This window comes from Garra rufa, chromosome 3, assembly GCF_049309525.1.
Source record: "Garra rufa chromosome 3, GarRuf1.0, whole genome shotgun sequence".
NCBI classification, from domain to species: domain Eukaryota; kingdom Metazoa; phylum Chordata; class Actinopteri; order Cypriniformes; family Cyprinidae; genus Garra; species Garra rufa.
In genome coordinates, this window is record NC_133363.1 from 16,230,321 (window position 1) to 16,254,222 (window position 23,902).

General features: G+C 42.6%; 1 protein-coding gene across 1 annotated transcript in view; it reads right to left on the reverse strand.

Moving 5' to 3' along the window:
• The window catches only part of LOC141331510 (uncharacterized), a 421,481-nt gene that overhangs the window by 67,811 nt on the left and 329,768 nt on the right, over nt 1–23,902 (reverse strand). Inside the window, exons 11-12 of the mRNA XM_073836569.1 lie at nt 20,807–20,833; nt 20,409–20,453 (exon numbers count right to left, since the gene is read on the reverse strand). Of these exons, the coding sequence (XP_073692670.1) occupies nt 20,409–20,453; nt 20,807–20,833 (72 nt within the window). The remainder of the gene's footprint in view (nt 1–20,408; nt 20,454–20,806; nt 20,834–23,902) is intronic.

Consider the following 23,902-nt stretch of genomic DNA (forward strand, 5'->3'; position numbering starts at 1 on the left):
GGAGTATTATTAAAAATAAATAAAATAAATAAATAAATAATAATAATAATAATAATAAAAAATAAAGGGACAGTTCACCCCCCCCCCCAAAAAAAAAAAATCATCAAAGTCATCATTTACTCGCCCTCATGTCATTTCAAATTTTTCTTTTGTGGAGCATAAACGTATTTTTAAGACTGCTGGTAACAAAGTTGTTTTGGTTACCATGACTTTCATTATATGACCATAAATTCTTCTTTTATGTTCCTTTTGTTCACGTTAGGCCGTTGCAGCCTAAATGTTCGTGTTTATGTTGAATCAAATAAAATATGTCTTTCTAAAGCTACAATTTGTAATATATATATATATACAGTCGTGGCCAAAAGTTTTGAGAATTACATAAATATTGGAAATTGGAAAAGTTGCTGCTTAAGTTTTTATAATAGCAATTTGCATATACTCCAGAATGTTATGAAGAGTGATCAGATGAATTGCATAGTCCTTCTTTGCCATGAAAATGAACTTAATCTCGAAAAAAAAAACCTTTCAACTGCATTTCATTGCTGTCATTAAAGGACCTGCTGAGATCATTTTATTAATCGTCTTGTTAACTCAGGTGAGAATGTTGACGAGCACAAAGCTGGAGATCATTATGTCAGGCTGATTGGGTTAGAATGGCAGACTTGACATGTTAAAAGGAGGGTGATGCTTGAAATCATTGTTCTTCCATTGTTAACCATGGTGACCTGCAAAGAAACGCGTGCAGCCATCATTGCTTTGCATAAAAATGGCTTCACCTGCAAGGATATTGTGGCTACTAAGATTGCACCTAAATCAACAATTTATAGGATCATCAAGAACTTCAAGGAAAGAGGGTCAATTCTTGTTAAGAAGGCTTCAGGGCGTCCAAGAAAGTCCAGCAAGCACCAGGATCATCTCCTAAAGAGGATTCAGCTGCGGGATCGGAGTGCCACCAGTGCAGAGCTTGCTCAGGAATGGCAGCAGGTAGGTGTGAGCGCATCTGCACACACAGTGAGGTGAAGACTTTTGGAAGATGGCCTGGTGTCAAGACGGGCAGCAAAGAAGCCACTTCTCTCCAAAAAAAACAAAACAAAAAACATCAGGGACAGATTGATCTTCTGCAAAAAGTATGGTGAATGGACTGCTGAGGACTGGGGCAAAGTCATATTCTCCGATGAAGCCTCTTTCCGATTGTTTGGGGCATCTGGAAAAAGGCTTGTCCGGAAAAGAAAAGGTGAGCGCTACCATCAGTCCTGTGTCATGCCAACAGTAAAGCATCCTGAGACCATTCATGTGTGGGGTTGCTTCTAATCCAAGGGAGTGGGCTCACTCACAATTTTGCCCAAAAACACAGCCATGAATAAAGAATGGTACCAAAACACCCTCCAACAGCAACCTTTTCCAACAATCCAACAACAGTTTGGTGAAGAACAATGCATTTTCCAGCACGATGGAGCACCGTGCCATAAGGCAAAAGTGATAACTAAGTGACTCGGGGACCAAAACGTTGAAATTTTGGGTCCATGGCCTGGAAACTCCCCAGATCTTAATCCCATTGAGAACTTGTGGTCAATCCTCAAGAGGCAGGTGGACAAACAAAAACCCACTAATTCTGACTCCAAGAAGTGATTATGAAAGAATGGGTTGCTAACAGTCAGGATTTGGCCCAGAAGTTGATTGAGAGCATGCCCAGTCGAATTGCAGAGGTCCTGAAAAAGAAGGGCCAACACTGCAAATGCTGACTCTTTGCATAAATGTCATGTAATTGTCGATAAAAGCCTTTGAAACGTATGAAGTGCTTGTAATTATATTTCAGTACACCACAGAAACAACTGAAACAAAGATCTAAAAGCAGTTTAGCAGCAAACTTTGTGAAAACTAATATTTGTGTCATTCTCAAAACTTTTGGCCACGACTGTATATACAGTATATATATATATATATATATGTATGTATATGTATGTATATGTATATGTATATATATATATATAATATAAAATATATTGTGACGAGCTTCCTCTGAGGATTCAGCGTCGCCCTGGCAACAAACGGGAAACACCTGCACGTCCTCATCACCGGCTGATCGGTCACAGCTGCAACCAATCAGCCCACAGCCTTTTAAGCAGCACACACTGAAGCAGGCAGATGGACTCTGGTCCCGACTGACATGCACGCTGGTCTAACCTCTCTCTCTCATTCCCACAGAAAGCAGCGAGTGACCGACAGCTCACAACACCACGTTGTGTGGAGCACATTTTGGACACGCACTTTCACGAGGACTTTGAAGAGCACAGAGCACGGAGCACCAGCCACGAAGCACCAGCCTCTCACCAGCCTCTCATCGTTTTCCTTTTATTTGTGCACTGTAAATAAATCCACCCTCCGGGGCCTTGTGTTCACTAAGCCGCCTTGTCGAGTGATTCTTCACCCCGTGACAGTGGTGGAGAATGCGGGCAGATTTGTGAAGAATCACCAGCAAGTTCACCGCCCCAGCCCCTAATTTTTTTCTTTTGTTTGTGCACCCCCGGTTGTGGAAGGAGGCGCGCTCTTCCTCGCCATGGAAGAAGTGCTGCAGCACCTCGCTGAAGTGAGCATCCGCCAGCAGCAAATAGTGGAACATCTCGCCACTCCAAGGCGTCTGGTCCGTGGAGGCTGGCCTGGTGAAGGACCTGCCGGTGGCCATACTGCTTGGGAGGGATTGGCCCGGCTTCGACAAATTGCTCACCGCCGTTACACAGCCTGCCAGCCCAGAGGGGAACCGTCGAAGACGGAGGTGGCCTCGTGGACCCCGTCGCCGCCCAGCCCTGCTTGCCTCCGACAGCGGGAGAGATGGTGAGTCCCCCTCCCTGACCACTAATCTGTTTTATGATGTTTACCAACAGGCTGCTGGAGGGGGCTCTTTCACCAAGGAACAATGGGAGGACGACCGACTCAAGCACTGTTGGGCTCAGGTGCGAGTCGTGGACGTCCTCCCACGGCCCCATCCTCTCCCGCATTTTGTCGTTGAGAATGGCCTGCTGTACTGTGTCGCTCAGCGGAGGGGGGAGGAGAAGAAACCGTTGGGCTACAGTACAAAGATTTTGAACACTGGCTGGTTATGTACTTTCTGAAAAATGTATTAACAGATGACAGCAGGTTTATTTAGGCTCCCATCTGTTTTTATCCTATTTTTTTTATGTAAATTTTAGACATAACCGACTGTTTTTATGTGAATACTCAGCAAGATTGGTATTTTACATATCATTTTTCTTTACATCGTAGTGTGCTTTTAAAGGATCGATCAAGCATGTCCTGTTCTTTATTTTTCCATTCATCCGTGCTTCATCAGTGTAACGTGTCAGTAATTCTAACACTGAAAGCTGAACGGATATATTTTTGTGGGGCGATATAACAATGTATAATGATTGATGCTTTATATTGTATCAACAATATACTATTTGAACAACGGTCTGTATTTTTTATTTTTTTTTTACCTTTATTTAACCAGATAAAACTCATTGAGATTAAAATCTCTTTTACAAGAGAGACCTGGCCAAGATGCAGCATAAAAAAAACAAAGAACAATTTCCAACATATATAAAAGAACACATCAAATACACATACATATATATCACAAGACCCTGTGCTGAAAGAATGCTTAATACTTTATGAACAGTTACACTGTCCAATGTTCACCTGCTCCACATTTTTCAGAGTTGAAATAAACTGTCTATAAGAAATAAAGGTAGTAATTTTCAACGATTTCTGAAGAATGTTCCAGGCAGAAGGTGCTGCAAATATAAAGGCTTTTTTTCCTAATTCTGTTTTGACACGAGGGACCAGCAAGTGTAGTACATCATTTGAACGTAATCCATAATGGCCGTGATTTCTTGTTAAAAGGACACTCAAATAAGTAGGAGCTAGTCCAAGAAGTACCTTGTAAATGAAACATAGCCAATGAGTGTACCTTCTTGCATAAAGAGAGGGCCATTTAGCTGTATAATAAAGGATACAGTGATGTGTCCTATAACCACAACCAGTGAAAAAACTTAATGCACAATGATACACAACATCCAGTTTCTTCAAACATTGGGCAGAAGCATTCATATATATCAGATCACCATAATCTAATATGGGAAGAAAAGTGGCCATCACCAGGTATTTTCTAGCACGAATGGATAAGCATGATTTTGATGTGTAAAGATAGCCAAGCTTTATCTTAAGCTTAGAAACCAGATTGCTGTTCTGAACATGAGTTCTAAAACATAGTTTAGAATCAATGATTATACCCAAATATTTATAACTGTTAACTAACTCAATTTCGTTTCCTTCAGAAGTTGAGATGCTAGAAGAAGAAACTGGAAGTTGTCTTGAGTTTGTAAATACCATTATTTTGGACTTTTGTACATTTAAGACCAGTTAAAGCTGTTTTAAATGGTTCTGAACAGTATTGAATGCAGACTGCAAAAGTTCAAGGGCTTGTGCAGTAGACGATGCAGTACAGTAGATAACAGTGTCATCAGCATAAAAGTGATACATAGCATTCGATAAATTTTCACAAAGTCTGTTTATATAAATTGAAAATAATATGGGCCCTAATACTGAGCCTTGAGGAACCCCCTTGGAAATAGGCAAAAATGAAGACACAGAACCAGCCACTCGAACACTTTGGGTTCTACCTGTCAAATAATTTGCAAACCAATCTACCGAATGCTTAGACAAGCCAATGCTCACAAGATTATTCACAAGAATACAGTGATCAACCGTATCAAACGCCTTTGAAAGATCTATAAACAGCGCAGCACATATTTTCCTATTATCCAATGCCCCAGCAATATCATTTATCACCTTTAATGCTGCAGATATGGTGCTATGTTGTTTCCTAAACCCTGATTGAAAAGGTGATAAGATATCATTTATGTTTAAAAATTCCTTTAGCTGTTCATCAATCAGGCGCTCAAGGAGTTTAGCTAAAATACACAGCTTAGAAATAGGCCTATAGTTATTTAAAATAGATGGATCGCCCCCTTTTAGTAATGGTGTAACATGGGCTGACTTCCATACTTTAATTGTTAAGTTAAAAATATATGATAAAGGCTCCGCAATAAAGTCAGCTGCTAACTTTAAAGAGAAAGGATCTAAATTGTCAGGACCAGCAGACTTTTTTGTGTCTAATTCCTGAAGGGCTTTATGGACTTTGTTAATTGATACAGGAGAAATAAAAAAATAGTTTTTCTGAGGTTAAACATGGGTAGTGTCACGAATCTGGTCGGTGTCCTGTGGCCCGCTCACCACCAGATGTCATATTCACCGTATCACTATACACAGACTGTCACTCATCATTTCGGACTGCATCTCCCATCCTCCACCACACTGATTGCGTCAGACACCTGTGACCAATCAGGCGCTCTATAAAACCCCCGGACTTCCTTGTACTCATCACGGATTGTTGAATGTTTACATTGCAGTTGCGTTTAGCGTTCTTTAGTGCTAGCACTGTTTCTCCCTGCTCCTAGTTCCTAGCTCTCCTGGTATCGTTTCCTGCCCGGCCATCTCGTTTATGTTAGTCAGCCGCCTGCCTATTGGACTATCGCGTGGATTACTGACTACTCTCTCGGATCGCCCTTCACGGACATTGTTCGCCCCTGATCGGACTTACGCCTGTTTATTGACCTCCCTTTGCCTTTATGTCTGTTTGTCCCTGTTATGACCCTGCCCGCCTGACCATGTTTCTGCCTCATTCTGCCAATAAAAGCTTGCTTATGGATCCGCTCGCCTCTCGTCTCTCTCCCTTCGTTACAGAACAATCCGTCACAACAGGATCCAGCAGCTTTTCGTCCGGACAGTCATTCGACATGGATACAGACAGGATTTTATGCAGAATTAAGCAAGGATCATGTACATTGGATCAATACATCCGTGAGTTCCTCTCTATCTCAAACTATTCCACTCTCCCGGACTGTATACAGATTGAAGTATTCTGTGATGGCGTAAATGAGCCGTTAAAAGCTAGGCTGAGACGCGAGGGTCCGCGCTCTTCACTGGCAACTTTTATGAACTTTGCTTTGTTGTGTGTGGGTTCGCCGTGCACCGTGGGGGTCGCAGAGAGGGAACGCGACAACGCGGTAATGGCAACTCCGCTCTCCAATCGCAGATTGGTGGTCATGACGGAGCATGCCCAAGCTATGGTGGCGTCAGCTGAGGCCGTGCACAAAATGGCGGCCGCGCCGACGTGTACTGGCAAGATGGCGGCGACGGTGGAGCCCGTTTGCAAGATGGCGGCTAAGGCGGGGCCCCATCACATCACTGCTGCCATACAAGAGCCAAGTAAAGTTGCCACTGTGTTTCCTGAATTCAGTCAAGTTCCCAAGTCAAAGCAAGTTGCAGCTGTATTTCCTGAGTCAAGTCAAGTTCCCAGGTCCAGTCAAGTTGCAGCTGCGTTTCCTGAGTCCAGTCAAGTCTTCAAGGCAAGTCAAGTTAAAGCTGTTTTTCCTGTACCAAGTACTGTCAAGATGGCCGTCATCACCAAGCCAGCTCACAAAATGGCTGCCCTCCCACAGCCAACTCACATGATGGCCCACGTGCTGGACTCACCTTTAATGGCTGTATGGACAGCCAAAATGGAGCTCTGTCACGTAACAGCTGCTGTTCCTGCACGAACAGGTCAGGACATCGCTTCATTTCCAGTGTCAAGTCTAGTGTCTCCCAGGCCAAGCCAAGCTAAAGCCGCTCTGCCAGAGCCAAGTCAAGCTGCAGAGCCAGGTCAAGCTGCAGAGCCAAGTCAAGCTGCAGAGCCAAGTCAAGCTGCAGTTCCGTCTTCTGAGTCAAGTCAAGCTCCAGCTGCTGCTCCAGGGTCAAGTCAAGCCTTCACATCCGGCCAAGCTTCCAAGTCTGGTCCAGCAACAGGGTCAGGTCAGGACACAGTTGCTGCTCTTCACAAGTCAGGCCAAGACACAGCTGTACACCACGAGTCAAGCCAGGAGTCAAGTCACGTTACAGCTGTCGTTCCTGAGCCAAGTCACGTTGCAGCTGTCATTCCTGAGCCAAGTCACGTTACAGCTGTCGTTCCTGAGCCAAGTCACGTTACAGCTGTCGTTCCGGAGCCACGTCACGTTACAGCTGTTGTTTCTGAGCCAAGTCACGTTACATCTGTCGTTCCTGAGTTAAGTCAAGTTTCCAAGTCCTGTCTTAATGAAGCTTCAACCTTCAGTCAAGCTACCGAGTCAGGTCAAGCCAAGGCTGTAGTTCCAGGGTCAAGCGAGCACACTGCTGTTCCCTCAGAGTCAAGTCAAGCAGCACTCGCTGAGTCAAGTCAAGCAGCACTCGCTGAGCCAAGTCAAGCAGCTAATCCTTCAGCGCCCAGTCAAGTCACAGCCGCTCCTTCAGCGCCCAGTCAAGTCACAGCCGCTCCTTCAGCGCCCAGTCAAGTCACAGCCACTCCTTCAGCGCCCAGTCAAGTCACAGCCGCTCCTTCAGCGCCCAGTCAAGTCACAGCCACTCCTTCAGCGCCCAGTCAAGTCACATTCGCTCCTTCAGCGCCTAGTCAAGTCACAGCCGCTCCTTCCGAGCCAAGTCAAGTCACAGCTGCTCCTGTCACGCCAAGACAAGTCACAACTGCTCCTGTCACGCCAAGTCAAGTCACAGCTGCTCCTGTCACGCCAGGCCAAGTCACAGCTGTTCCTCTCACACCAAGCCAATTCACAGCTGTTCCTGTCATCCCAAGTCAAGTCACAGGTGTTCCTGTCACGCCAAATCAAGTCACAGCAGTTCCTTCCAGGCCAAGTTACGTCTCGCCCGAGCATCCAGAGCCAGGCCAGGTCTCGTCTGTTCTGCCAGAGCCTTCGCTCCCAAGCCACGCAGAGCCTACGCTCTCAAGCCCGGTGGGCATCCCACTAACCACCGTACTGCCTGTGATGGCCATTGCCATCTTGAGTGTGTGGGCTGCACACTGTTCTCCAGAGGCCTCGTCAGTTGAAGTGTCCGCTGCGCCAATGCCTCTTATTGAGGCGCCGTTCATGGCGGAATTCCCTGCTCTGCCTGTACCCCCAAGACTCCCTGCTCTGTCCGCACCTTCAAGGCTTCATGCTTAGCCTGCACCGCCTAGACTTCCTGTCATCCCTGCCACGGCTATGAAGGCCGCCCCTGAAGTCTCTGTCTGCCTAGTCATGACTATGGAGGCGGCGTTCCCCCCTGAACTCTCTGTTTCTTCCCCTGCTCTGTCTACCTCCTCTGTCTCTGTTCTCCCCAGGTCCCAGTCCGTGACGCGGCTGCCTGTTTCGCCTTGGTGGGCTTCTGCTCTGTCGGTTCCGCCCTGGAGGGTTCCTGAGCCTTCTGCTCCGCCTTGGAGGGCTCCTGAGCTTCTTGCTCCGTTCCAGAGGGCCGGTCCGCCTCCTGCTCCACCCTGGAGGGCTCCCGAGCCTCCTGCTCCGCCCTGGAGGGCCTTTGCCCAACCGGTTCTGCCTCAGTCCCCTGGCCCCCCCCACAGCTCCCCTGGACTGTTTTTTCTGTTTCTGTTGGAGCGTCTGGAAGCCGCTCCTTGGGGAGGGGCTATGTCACGAATCTGGTCGGTGTCCTGCGGCCCGCTCACCACCAGATGTCATATTCACCGTATCACTATACACAGACTGTCACTCATCATTTCGGACTGCATCTCCCATCCTCCACCACACTGATTGCGTCAGACACCTGTGACCAATCAGGTGCTCTATAAAACCCCCGGACTTCCTTGTACTCATCACGGATTGTTGAATGTTTACATTGCAGTTGCGTTTAGCGTTCTTTAGTGCTAGCACTGTTTCTCCCTGCTCCTAGTTCCTAGCTCTCCTGGTATCGTTTCCTGCCCGGCCATCTCGTTTATGTTAGTCAGCCGCCTGCCTATTGGACTATCGTGTGGATTACTGACTACTCTCTCGGATCGCCCTTCACGGACATTGTTCGCCCCTGATCGGACTTACGCCTGTTTATTGACCTCACTTTGCCTTTATGTCTGTTTGTCCCTGTTATGACCCTGCCTGCCTGACCATGTTTCTGCCTCATTCTGCCAATAAAAGCTTGCTTATGGATCCGCTCGCCTCTCGTCTCTCTCCCTTCGTTACAGGTAGAGGGGTTCTCTTGTACGCAGGAACCAGAAGAAGCAGGACATAAGGATTCAAATAGGGATCCTGAAGAAATAAAATGCTCATTAAAGCAAGCTAACATTTTTTGTTTATCAGTCACCTTGCCTGAGTCAATCATAACATGAGGAGGTAGTTCACTACAGCTGATATTTCCAAAAGAGGCTTTAATAATTTTCCAGAACTTGCTTGGATTATTTACATTTTTTGTAGTTTCATTTACAAAATACTCTGATTTTGACTTTTTAATGAGAGATGTAAGCCTATTTCTCAATTGCCGAAAATAAACCCAGTCCATATCACTCTTTGATTTCCTGGCCCTTGACCAGGCAGCATTCCTATCTTTGAGAAGGCATGAAATCTCAGAAGAAAACCAGGGATTATTTCGGCCTTTGACTCTGAATTTACGTACAGGGGCATGCTTATCTAAGATCCTAAGAAAACCATCATAAAAATAGTTCCAGGCCAATTCTACTTTATCTATAAGATAAATTTTGTTCCAATCAAAATGAAACAGATCATGTAGAAAGGCTTGGTCAATGAAATGCTTCATATCCCTTTTAAAAATAATCCGTGGCCTCTGTTTCGGGATTTTAGCATTCCTAACTGCCGCAATTATACAATGATCACTCAGGTCATTTGCAAACACACCTATATCTGAGAATTTATGTGGAGCATTTGTTAAAAACAAGTCAAGTAAAGAAGTCTTTTCAGGGCACTTGAGGTTTGGACGAGTTGGACTATCAATCAACTGAGTAAGATTAAAAGAGTCACAGACAGATTTCAAACTATCTGAAATAGAGGTCAACCAATCCAAGTTAAAATCCCCAGCTAAAAGTACCTCTCCAAATTCAAAACTTGATAGATGATGATTTAAAGAGCAAAGAGCCTCAGTACCTGCTGAGGGTGGTCTATAGCAACCTATGACCGTCAATGTTTGCCCCAATGTATACTCCATCTTTAGGGCTAAAAGCTCTAGCTGCTTACTAATGGATACTGAATGCACAATGGTACAAGGGAAACGATTTTTTATATAAATGGCAATGCCACCACCCTTCCTAGGGCGGTCACAACGGTAGACATTGTAGCCCTTAATTGCTATATCCCTATCTAAAATAGATTTACTAAGCCATGTTTCTGAGATTATAATAATATCAGCATCTGTTGAGTGGGCCCAAATTTTTATAAAATCGAGTTTGGGGAGAAGACTTCAGGCATTAATATGAATAAAACCTAGTCCGGCTCTAGTTTTGAATTCTTTAGGAGTATTTAAATTGTTTGGCACTGGACCAGGATTTGGATGAACATTACCAGAGAGTATAAGAAGGAGAACAACTAGACATTTTCTTTTTATATTGTAACCAGGCAGTGCTATTTTTATATAAAAACAGTAGTCTGGTCTAAAAGGAAGATAAAAAGAAAAACATTTAAACCAATCATGTAGACCAAATAACTTAACTAGATCAGATAAATATAAAATTCTGTAGTCACCAATAGCCTGTGGATTCCAGCTGAGTTTGATGTCCATAGAGCCAAAATCCCAGATGGTGCCCAGATATTTTTGGGAATGTAGGGAGAACTCATCATATTCATCATTTCTGCAAATCACCTCGCTGGTAATAGTCAAAGATAAAATGAGGACTAATTATAAAAGCATCATGTTAAAAAGCACTCCAATTGTTACTCCAGTTTATTGATAGAATCAGTCCAAGCCAAATTCTCCCTTTCGAATCCAACCGTGGCGATGAATGGCGTCACGGTGTAAACAGGAATAGTTCTCCGGGGTTTTGCAAACTAGCACAGCACAGAGACGGGACACCCTCCCACGGGGAGGCCGACAAATCGGCCCTGATGAACGACCTCTCTACTGGAACCCAGCAGTTGGTGAAAACAGTCGTCTGGAGAGGCAAATTCCCTGGGATCACCTCCTGCCAAGATTATCCATCTTCAGGAAAAACTCCAACAACTCAGAATCCAACAGCAGGCCGACCAAGGATTCACCCGTAGTTTCAGGAAAACTCTGACGACTTGGACTCAGCAGATGAACAGCAGACCAACCAGCAAAAGTGGGACCTCCCGGTGCACTTCATACTCTGAGATTTTGGGCAGACAGAGCAAAAAACAGCAAGGCAAGAATCATAATCTCCATGATGGAATTTGCACACCACAGAGCAGGGTAGCCGGGGTATAGTTTGAAGAAACAGAGCAGGGTATTCGGAGTGTAGCTAGTAGAGATCCAGAGTTATAGCTGATAGCTAGTGAAGACCCAGGCTGCAGCTGGTAGCTGATGGAATGGAGGCCAGGCTGTAGATAAAACCAGGTTTTAGCTGGTAAAGACCCAGGCTGTAGCTGAAGCAGGAGGCCGAGCTGTCATTAATGTAGACCCAGGCTGTAACTGCTAAAGTCAGAGTAATACAGCTTTACACCAAAAATGATGAACAGAGATCCAGGCAAGCGCCTAACTCAGCAGCAGATGGTTTGTAGTTAAAAGGCAAAACTGTTTTGACACAGCACATGGAATAGTTCTCCTGTTAAAAATTGCTCATAAGTTGTGGGGTAAACCACAACTTTCCAATTGGGTTGTTTAAGGCAAAAAAAATAGTTTGAAAAGATGTTAAAAAACAAATTAAACTAGTTAAAACAAACAAACACTAAACAGGACAAAACAGGACAAAGGATAAGCTGCCATCTTGGAGAGTGGGCGGCTTCACATTTTAAAAAGGTGTACATTAGTGATTTTCTATAATTTTGTGTTAAGCGATAAAGCTCTACCGATGTCTCTAACCAGCCTTAAAAAAAAACTAATATTTGAACAAAACACATGCACTAATCCATTAACTTTGACTTTATCATTATCTTGAAAAGTTGGTTAACATTAAACTCAAGTTCCCTATCGATACTCACTCAGCCTAGATGCTATGAGGAAAACTGATTTTTCTCAGATGACTGAAGCCTTTTAAATAACACAGTGTAGCTGCACAGCCATTGATTTGTGCAGTGAATAATATATGCTGAATTATTCCACGTCCTGTCTAAAGCTGTGGAAGAGCTGGGTTTGGAGTGGCCCCCGCTAGGGGTGTGAACCTACACTGGTCTTACGGTTCGGTTCGATTACGATTATCATGTCATCGATTCGGTTCAATACAATATCACGATGCATCACGATGCATTGACGATGCACTGCATACTCATTTTTCAATTTTACTTCAAATATATACATTGTTAATAAATACAAACAGTCAGATATATGAACTGAAACTTAAATTTTACCTTCTCAAAGAAAACACACTTCTTGAATGTATCAAACAAAACTAATGTCTGGGTACAGAAGACAACAGGAACATTTAGAACAAATACACAAAAGTAAATACCTGGGCTTTGGTTTCGTGGTAGAGTTCCGGCATAATCTTTTCTGAAAAGTGGCGTGAGGGAAGTTTATATCTTGGCTCCAGTGTATTTAACAGGTGGCGAAACCCGGGGTTCTCAGGTCTGATTTAATTAAAATGAGGGAACGAATAGAGTCCTGCACAAGCCCAGCCCGAGACTCTCAGAGCCGAGCCCTGTCCTTGTCCGACAACGTATCAGAACAGAGTTTGTGTTGCAGCCATTAAAATAGCTCAAATTTGGATTCTAAGTGGCTAGATTTTGTTTCGTTTCTTTATTAAGTTAATTTAGAAATATGTTTGGAACATTTTATGTTTAAGTTCAAGCTTTCGTTTTTTTTTAAAGTAATGACCTAATGACCAAGCTGCCAGCGGCAATGAGTTGAGCATGTTTGATAAATTTAGCCTTTTCAAATCAACAAGACTTGCATAAAATAAAATCTACAGACATAAAACACTTGATGCATTTCACAATATTAATTTAAACATTTAACCTAGATAAATGTGCGCTGTTAGACGCATATCCAATCGTTTGTGCAGATAGTGAAAGCTAAAGCCAGCTTTGCTGCTGACATGGAAGCGAAACGCGATCACTTGCATTTTTTCTTAATAACAGTGGAAACCTAAAATACGCCCTTTTTTATAACGGTAAGAGTAATACATCATTTGGAACTACAAAGGGTCTATTATTATTATTTGTGTCCACTCACAATATCAACGAAACGCTATATTTTCGTAAAATAGCTAAAGAAAACGGTGCTGAGCCAGATAGATGCGCTCAGTGCTTTTAGTCTTTTCAACCAAATAAAAATAATGTTTCAGTCTTTTAAATTAATTGCTAACAAAAAAGACATTTGTTAAATACACACTGATGTTTGTTAGTTGGTTAAATGCACAGGTGTATAAAGAAAGTGGCAATAATTTTAGTTAAAATCTGAAGACTTATTTTATACATAGGGTAGCTACTCCCCTCGTTAGCCCCTCCCAGAAAATCATACAAGCCCCCTGGGTTGCATGTTCTGGCACCGGGAATAAGTACGTTATTATCGGTTATGGTCTATTACTGAACCGATATCGAATTGTCCTTGTCTGCATCGCGATGCATCATAGAAACGATTAATTTCGACACCCCTAGTCCACACCTGAGGAGCCCACCCGTAGCTACGTGAATGAGTGGTACTTGCCGGGGCACCATCAAGCTCCTTGACAACGAGCTTCACCACTCTTCCCTGAGGTTCACGACGAGATCACCAAGTCATGGCGTGTCCCCTACTCAGCCTGCCTGCATGCCTCCTTTTCCTCCACTCTCACCTCCATTGACAGCGCTGATGAAAAGGGGTACGACAAGTTACTTCCCCTAGATGAGTCGGTGGCTGCACATCTCTGCCTGCCCATGGCAATTGCTTGGAAGGCGAAGGCCGTCCACTGTCTAAGCCATGTAGGACGACTTCAGCCCTCGCTGGACGAATGAATTCATCGGCTGGACAAGCGGCCTCAGCTCTTCACTCCATGGTGGTCCTCCAAGATTTCAGGCCAAACTACTCCACTGCAGAACCCGCAGTTTTTGAAACCTGCACAGCGCAACTGACCTGGCTCTGTGTGCCACCAAGATGATGGCTCAAGCGATTGACAGGTCCATGGCTAGTCTAGAGGTGCTCGAGCGCCACTTGTGGCTGACCCTTACAGAAATCAAGGATGCGGATAAGGTCCTCTTCCTTGACTCCCTGGTCTCCCCCACTGGCTTGTTTGGACCTGCAGTAGAGGGGTTCGCTGAACGCTGACACTTTCTGCCAAAGCGCTCCAGCTCGTCTGCTGCTCCCAATCGCCTTAAGCCGGCGCTGGACTCAGCAGTCCATGAAGCCCAGCACCTCCAGCTGCTTAATCAGGTCCTAAAACCAGAGCCCCGTCATCGCTCCCACTCTGCCAGACGCTAACCATTTCCTGGGGACCAGGCGCCCCAGGTATCCTCCTAATCTGCCAGGACAGGAAGAGTAAGGGGCCAAGCCTCGCTATGGCTGGACTAACCTCCAAGCGACCTCTGTTATGCCTCCAAGCACCCCATTTGGTTCCGGGTGCCGATGGCAATATGTTTGTCAGAAACACTGTTGTAAACCCTGGGTCCGATCTGTGCCCACACAACCAATCGCTGTTACAGCAAAAAAAAAAAAATAAAAATAAAAATAAATAAATAAAGCACATTCTCAAAAAGAGAGCAAATTTCCTCATCCACTTATCATGTACAACAACATCCCACAGGGCGACCCATTTCTCGATTTATTCCAACCCCTTGCCACGTGGGCCGAGGCCTGGCAGGCCATCCCCGGGTGTCAAACTGGGTTTCGGGGATAATAAAACAAGGCTTTACAATTCAATTAGCTCGAAGACGGCCACGTTTTAGCGGCGTGGTCCCCACCTTGGTTTAGAGCAAGGACGAACACATCCTGCGAGGTGAAGAATTTGCTGGCAAAAGGAGCCGTAGAAACAGTCCCCCCAGCTCAGAGCAAATCAGGCTTCTACAGCCGCTACTTCCTTATGGGGATGGTGACCTAAGGCACATCTCAAATGCCTAAATTGCGCTCTCATGAGACGGCCATACAGGATGATTACTTTGAAGCAGATCCTCTTGCAAGTATGCCTAGGGGACTGGTTTTGTTCACTTACTTTCACATCCAGATTGCCTGGCATATCAGTACACGGTCCTTCCTTTTGGACTGTCCCTAGCTCCTCACACTTTTACGAAGTGCATGGATGCGGCTCTTTTCATCCGTATTCTGAATTACCTCAATGACTGGTTCATCCTGGCCTAGTCGGAGGACTAGCTACTATTCCACAGATCCTTCCTCCTCAGCCACTTGGACTGTCTAGGACTCAGGGTCAATTTTGCCAAGAGCATGCTGTCTCCCAGTCAACAGATATCATTCCTGGGAACAGTTCTCGACTCAACCCAAATGAGGGCGATGGTCGTGCCAGAACGTGCACTGGCCATTCAGCAGCTCCGTCAAGACCTCTCGCCCTCTTCAAGGCGTTTTAGAGGATGCTAGGCCTCATGGCTTCTGCATCCCCAGTGCTTCAGTTAGACCTGCTTCGTATGTGCTTCAGTACTGGCTGAAACTGAGAGTTCCATCCTACACCTGATGTCATGGACAACTTTGTGTCAAGGTGGACCAGGCCTGCGCAGTGGCCCTAGCCCCTTGGAAGAACCTTCAGTGGATGGAACAGGGCGTACCCCTGGAAATGGTCTGCAGAAGGAAGGTCTCAACAGACACTTCTAAAACTGCTTTAAAAGTAATTAATTAAATACAATTAAATCAAATAAAATGTGCAAAACACCATTTGTTGTGAAAGGAGCATTGCAATAAGATAACTCTTAATATTGAGCCTTACTACTGAGCAATTTTAACATTCACAGTGTAGCGTCTGCCTAATATCAGTGATAACAGTTAGGCCGTATGCCTCAGAGACCCTGTTAGCCTTTTGACATTTGCATATAAATTAAAGAGATAGCTTGTCCCTCTACATTTATATGGGTGCTAAATGGCCCATGGTTCCCTCCTCACTACCACGTAGATGCTAAACAGACCAACTCTTGTCTCCCCATTGGACTTCAAAGGGATTCCAACGAGGAGACTATCACCCACTTGGCCAGGCATGAGACGTCTGGCCACAGACTACCTTACAATACACAAACACACATACACAAAGACTTTCTCCTTATTTAGCCTAAAATTAATCGGTCACAAATGTATCTGGTATATGCATGTGTTGTTTGTACGTTTCCCTATCATATTTGCCTAGTTACCTAGTTATCTGTATAGTTAACCATTTGAATGCTTATATTCCTGTGTATGAATGTATCTTTGGTTTAATATATTCTAGACGCTTCGTTCTTGGTACCAAAATGATCTGCTCTTCATTTTCTAAACAATTGTGTATGCTATGTGATTAGAAGATGCATCATATTGTTTACACTGTATTTTGGGTAAAACTGAAACAATTTCACAGACCAGCCATAAACATGCAAATGGGCCATAAAGTGGAGACAAAGAAAGTTGTCCCGCTCAAAAATTCAAGCTTTTGATTGGCCGGTCCACCCAAACGTGGGTGTGACAGGGAAACTTTGAAAAGATCTGGACTCAAGCAGATCAGCTCTCTTCTAAGGTATCTTGCCTCTTAAACTTTTGCTCCTGAAACTTCTGGACCTTCTCCAAGACTCATCACTGAGTCTAACTTTCGGTAGTTTTATCTTCAAATAACTTTGTAGACTCGTTGTGGATTTTCCTATCTTCAGAAGAACTACAGAAACTTCCAGCTCACTCTCCTAAAGGAATCCATCAAGAACCTCCATCGTTTACCGCATCAGGACTCTTGTTTAGCAACAAAGCCAATGCAAGTGTCTATTTACAGCTATTTTAGATGCGTTTAAGTTGAGCCCCTTTTTTTAAGGTGAATTGATTCTTTGATGATTCTCATTAGGTTGTGGTTATTTGATACTAAATACTACCATTCTCCTTCTTCTCTCTCTCTCTCTTTCCTTACTTACTTTCTTTATGCATATATGTGTTTAATTAGTTTAGTTGTGTGTTCACTGCAGATCCATTTATTAAACACCCTGTATTTTCACAATTAATTGTCTCTGTGTGCTGCTCACCATTCGAAGTCCCTGAATGCCTGATTTTGCTACATGCTACATGTGGAACTTACTAAGTTACTGCTGGTACTGACTAAAAGTAGGAAGGTTACTCTTTCTTGGTCAGAAACATAATCTTTCCTAGAATTGATAAATGATTATACTGTCTATTCGGCGGACGAACAGATCAAATAATTGTAATATTAATTCTGCTACAGTTAATTCTGAGATCTAATCTAAATATTCATAATTAATTATAACCAGTTATAATTAATCATAAATATTTTCCCTTTTGAGCTATAAACACTACAACAGCATGCAAACATCAATAAAACCATTAAAGTTATTAAAAACAATCAACATGTAGTAAGAAACACATCAAGAAAGTTGGTTGAACACATTTAGTTTGTAGATACTGCACTTTGCTTTTGCAATAGTGTTTTAGTTGTTTCAGGTCATCCAAAGGCAGAGTGCAGTATCTGCATTTTGATGGTCAAAGGTTACATTAGTTGTCATGGTTTTTATCTATAAAACTTTTTTCCAAAGAAGGCATTACATGAATGCATTACCACTAATCTATCCACAACATGTTTGACTGGCTGGTGTAAAAACTACAGGTATTTTTTCTCAGTTAAGGTTGCTTTGACACAACTTGTATTGTAAAAAGCGCTGTATAAATAATCTTGACTTGACTTGACTTGACTTGACGTAGTTACTGCACTTAGCCTTTGTAGTGAAGTTTTGTTGTTGTGTTGTTGTGGGTTTTTTTTTTTTTGTTGCTTGTTATGTGCTTTTGCCTTTTTTATATTTTGCTTGTGTGTTTATTAAATACTGCTGCATTTAGATCCTTGACTCATCTCATCCTTGCCATCCTATATAATCTCCTTACTCTCAACCTGTGACCAATGAAATCTGACTCCTTCAGCTTATGTTGGATGCAGGGTTGCCAATTCTACTTTCACACAACTGGACTGCTTTTAAACTGTTGCCATGGGTTGATTTTTCCCCCCTTAAGTTAAAGGTTTGAAATATTGCATAAATTACATTTAACTCAAATGCTTGTATTGAAACATTTTGCATTCTACCTATGATAAAAACTGTGTTAGATTTAATTGACGCATACACACACATCACTTGCATGTAGAAACTAGCCTGCAACTTTTATTGTAATAAATCCATACTGAATTGCTACATTATATGACACAATTTGTAGATGCAGGTAATTCACACGCGAATTTCATCTCTCTTTTTCTCTCAAAATAGGCATATATGTGGAGTAGTTTGCTTCACTGAATATAACTGTCGGTCATTTAATATTTCTATTTTAAAACAGTTGACTAACATTAAATGACTTGCAGCGTCCATCTTACCTCGCTCTCTTTAAACATTAAATCCTGCCTACTTTGATTAGATTGGTCAGAAATTCAAAGATGAGGAGGGGGTTATAAAAATAAGTTACGACCCTGCTAGATGATAAGTTTTGTGAAGTTTTTGGTAGGAAGTCTTTTAGCTTTGTTTATGATCTGCATAACAGTGAGTGACTGTAAAATATATACTTTAGGTATGGAAATTCGGGACATATAGACATATTCTGAGTTTTGATAAAATATGTCTGCATTTTGCACCCAATGTCCTCATTTTGGAAAACTAAAATATGGCCATCCTAACTAATCTATGTACTAATAATTCCATATATTTTACAACCATTGTCTAGAAGTCTGAAGACTTTGCATACACTGCAAAGGTCTATTATAACTAGGTAGAAAGATGAAAGTTTTTCTTAAGCAACTACATTTTATCACACCCTGTTGCCTGTGTTCAACCACATAACATACATAGAGATCCTGCATGTGCTTTTATAAAATACGTGCCTTACCAATGATACAGTGGAGTAACCTAGAGTGAAGAGCATTGTGTAATGGTACAATTATTACCATTTAGACTTGCAGACTTTGTGTTACACACAATTTAAAGGATTAGTTCACCCACAATTAAAAATTGCCTGTTAGCCATGGATTTTCCAAATCTGCTCTGATGAAGAAACAAACTAATCTACTGTACATCTTGGATGGCCTAAGGGTGAGTTAATTGTTATTTTATTTTATTTTTTTGGTTGAACTATTCCTTTAACCATTATATTACTACCACTAAAACACTTTTAGAATAAAAATAAAACAATTACACTATTCAATATAAAACAATTTAGCTTTAAGAAGTTACTTTAATAACAAATTTAATTTTAATTTAATAATGAATTGTAATAATTTAAGTAGCAATTTCGCAATATCACAAACTGACATAACAGGTAAAGAGATAGTTCACCCAAAAATGAAAATTTGATGTTTGTCTGCTTACCCCCAGGGCATCCAGGATATAGGTGACTTTGTTTCTTCAGTAGAACACAAGCAAAGATTTTTAACTCTACTTTAAATAAACTATTGCAGTCTGTCAGACATATAATGACAGTCAATGGGATCCACAGCTTCAAAAAAATATACACAGACAAAACCAATTTAAACCCTGAGGTTAAAAGATTATGTTTCCTTGCACAAAGGACTCTCACTTCCGGTTCCGGGTCTTCCGGGTTCACTTCCCCCTGGCGGCCATTTATGGATCACTTTGCCGGCTTTTCCCTCGCGAAGTTTTGCATAGTCATGCTAGCAATCCTGAGCGTTCTTTTCTCTGACTGCCTACCTGTTGCCAAGCGGACTGTTTATCGTGTGTGTGAACGTTTGCTGCCTGCCCTCTATCGACCCTCGCTTGTTTCTTGGATCCCTTTGATCGCCGCCCATCCCGACATTCTGCATGGACTCTCGTTTACCCTTCTGGATTATCTTCACCACACCAGTCTGCCGTTGTTGAACCTTGCCTGTTTACATTGCCTGTCTTAATAAAGCTGTTGCACATGGATCCAACGTCTCCGGATCAGTCTATGACTTCGTCACAGGATAAGAGGTAAAAAAATATATATAAATACTGTTCAGTTTCTTGTACAGAACAGTTCATTTGTGTCTTAACACCTCAATGTATCAGCACAAGCTGCAGGGTTTAATTTGGTTTTGTCTGTGTATGTTTTTTTTTTACTCTTAAAGCTGTGGATCCCATTATATGACTGACAGACTGCAATGGTTTGAGTTAAACATCTTTGTTTGTGTTCTACTAAAGAAAGAAAGTCACCTACATCCTGGATGCCCTGGGGTAAGCAGATAAACATAAAATTTTCATTGTTGGGTGAACTATTCTTTTAATGATGTTATAGTTAATAATATTATACTCTTTTAAATTTGTATAAAAGGTAAGGCTGACCTTCACTCCAGGGTCACCTTTTGGCCCCTCCTCTCCCATGTCTCCCTGTCAGAAAAATAACAGAATATTTAATATTTTGATACCTACTGAACACAAGCAGTGTTGCCTTATTATACACTGTTGTTTTATAGAATTACAGCTAAAAAGAACTAGCTTTAGTTAAAAGATAAATTAAACATGCATTTACTATATTTAAAGAAGTAGCTTGGGTGTGTACACCCCTGAAACGTGATTTCAACCATTTATTTTTATTGTAACAAGCAATAAGTGGATACCTCATCCATAGAATTAAACAACAGAATTAGGCTAATCCTAAAACAATAAATGATTCAAAATCATGCAAAAGAAAACACCACTGACAAAATTATCAGATAACTTTGAGAGGGAAAACGTTTTACCTTGTCACCCCGTTCACCTCTGTCACCCTGTTGGAAAAGAAATTAAGCAGTGATAAATATACAAGGGTTATAAACTCAAGCAAATTTATTTTCAATTAAGATGAGTCTCATGTTACAGATGCCCATCTTACATGAACTCTGATGTAATGAAAAGGGAATGTATCCATTTAAAATAAACCTTACTCACTTCCAGACACATACCTACACATACACTGAAAACATGACAGATCATCTAGGGACATGTGTCTCACTTTTTATATGAGGAATAATTCATAATGGGCATTTTAATTATTGAAAAATAATGCACATGTAAGGTGGTGATGCAGCCACATGCAGAGCAGAGTATTTTTTTTTTTTTTTTAATTATTCCACATATACCACGGATACCATACTTAAAGTCATTGTTCAGACATTTTATTTCAAGACATTTATCCAGTTTTTGTCCATAAAACACTTACATTAAGCGTGTGTGAATTACTGTACCCGAGTCTGTGTCAGCGTCTCTACTAATAGCGAAACTGTAAGTTTACCTGCTTTAAAAACAGTGATTTTTCGCTAAAAATGTCAAACCTGGTACTACTTCGTAGCTGTGTGTTTACTGAAAAATAATATTTATACATGTACATGTTCATCAACCAATCAGGGGTGCGTTTCCCAAAAGCAACTATGGTTGCAAGTTCCGTTGTTACTAATAGAGTTCAATGGAACTAACAACCATAATTAGCGAACAATGCTTTTGGGAAAAACACCCCAGGTTGACAGCCCCGTGGTATAAAGATCAAACAACATGTGATGACAAAATATCTGCATTTTATGATATTCAATGAAGTGATTTTTGATATTCAGATGCACTTCCAATAATAGATAATCTGTTTTGATTACTGTTTTTAAATATGAGTCCCTTGTCTCAATGGAATTTGCAATAAGGACGGACATTTTTCTATGAAATATGAAATTGATCTTGTGATCTAATGGAATTGTGCACATGTACTACAAACCTTAACACCAGGGATTCCATCTAATCCTGGCGTACCCATATCTCCCTACAAATAATAGAACACAAAGGGGCCTATTCAGCACACCTTTCTTAAGAGAATTATGCGGCTTCTTACACAAGGATGCAAAAATCCACAATCACAAGCAACAGACAATAAATGTACTACTTTTATCTTGTAATTTGTCAGTATATGACATCCAGTATATATCCTCAGATTTGTATACACTGTACAAATATACACTTCTAAAATGACTCTTTTTTTTGCCACATTGATTAATTTTTTTTTATTACTTTATCCATTATAAATCTGAGACAATTTGTAAATTGCCTACCTCCACGTTAAACTAAACTTCATTTAAGGAAGCATGCTCTATTTCATTTATTATATTTTAACTGCATTTAAGTGCAACTGAGATCCTTTATTGCAAGATTGCAAGCTGGTATATGCATCAGCTTCCTCATTCTTCTAAATGAGCAATATAGAAATTATTTTACAACACAACTTTTTTCTTGTTACAATTACTGTGAAATTGTACAAATACACTTACTGTGTATTTGAAATTTTGATACAAGATTTGGCCTCACAGGTCAAATTTCAAACCACGCACTCAGGATTTAAATTTAAAAAAAATCTAGTGGAGACTATAAACCAAGGAAATGACTCATGACTCTGCGATAAGTAAATTAAAAATCTGGCTCAGTGTTTCACTGTCAGTGTTTCCTAGTGTTTCCCCCCCTCACATGGACTTCAGTTGGTTTCTCCCTTTCTCTTCCCCTGTTGTTCTGTGTTTTATTGGTTTGTCCCCATTAGCTTTGATTTGGTTCACCTGTCTTGTTAATTTGCTACACCCCCTGCCACTCCTATTTAAGTTGTTTGTTTCCTCAGTTCAGTGTCCTTCGATAATGTTACATGTTCTTTGTTCTAGCTCCTGTTTTTTTTTTTTTAAATGTTTCTTCTGTTTGTTTTTACTTCATGTTCATCGTTGTTTTCTTTAATAAATCTCAGTGTTATTTTACTCCGGTTCCTGCCTCATCATCTCACTCCTCAACCCGCTAAACTGTGACAAATCGAAGGACCAAACAAGAAAATGAGTCGGGCTGAGGCATCACTGAGGAGACTGCGGCAAGGTGGCCGTGAGTTGGAGCGATATGTGGAGGACTTCATCGAGCTCTCCCATCAGGTAGGCTGGCACGAGTCTGCTCTTGGCGCTGTGTTTGTATTGGGGCTGGATGATGAGACCATTCGCTGCGATCTTCCCTCTTGTAATTTCCCCTTGATCGATCTAATCAACCTGATTCTATATTTAAACGGATCTGATTTTGAAGTTGAAGAATTTTCAAATCCTGGTCGGTCTCATCTTCCAGTCCCCTCACGGACACAGTGCATCGCGCCAGCCTGCCATAAGCCGAGAACCTCCACATAACGTTCCAACGGATCGAACCACCAGCCCAGTCTCCTTTCCCCAGTCGTCCTCCTGAGTTCCGCCGCTGTCCTCAGCCCGATGTCCTCCTCCCCGCGCTCTAGTCTGCCGGCCGCCGCCCAGCGTCAGCTCACAAAATGGCCGCCACGTCAGCTCACAAGATGGCCGCCGGGTCTTCACGCAAGATGGCCGCCACACCAGAGTCTGTAAGCAAGATGGCTGCCACACCAGAGTCTGCAAGTAAGATGGCTGCCAGGCCAGAGTCTGTAAGCAAGATGGCTGCCATGCCAGAGTCTGCAAGCAAGATGGCTGCCACGCCAGAGTCTGCACGCAAGATGGCTGCCACGCCAGAGTCTGTTCACAAGATGGCCACCATGTTACTATCTGCCCTCAAGATGGCTGCCATGCCAGAATCTGTAAGCAAGATGGCTGCCACGCCAGAGTCTGCACGCAAGATGGCCGCCATTCCTGAGTCCCCGGCCAAGATGGCCTCCGTTCCTGAGTTCCCGACCAAGATGGCTACCGCCAAGTCAGAATCTCCGCTGGTTCTGCCCAGCCTCCCAGAGCCTTCGCTGGTCTCGCCCAGCCTCCCAGAGTCTCCGCTGGTTCCGCCCAGCTTCCCAGAGTCTCCGCTGGTTCCGCCCAGCCCTCCAGTGACCGGTCCTCAATAGCGCCGTC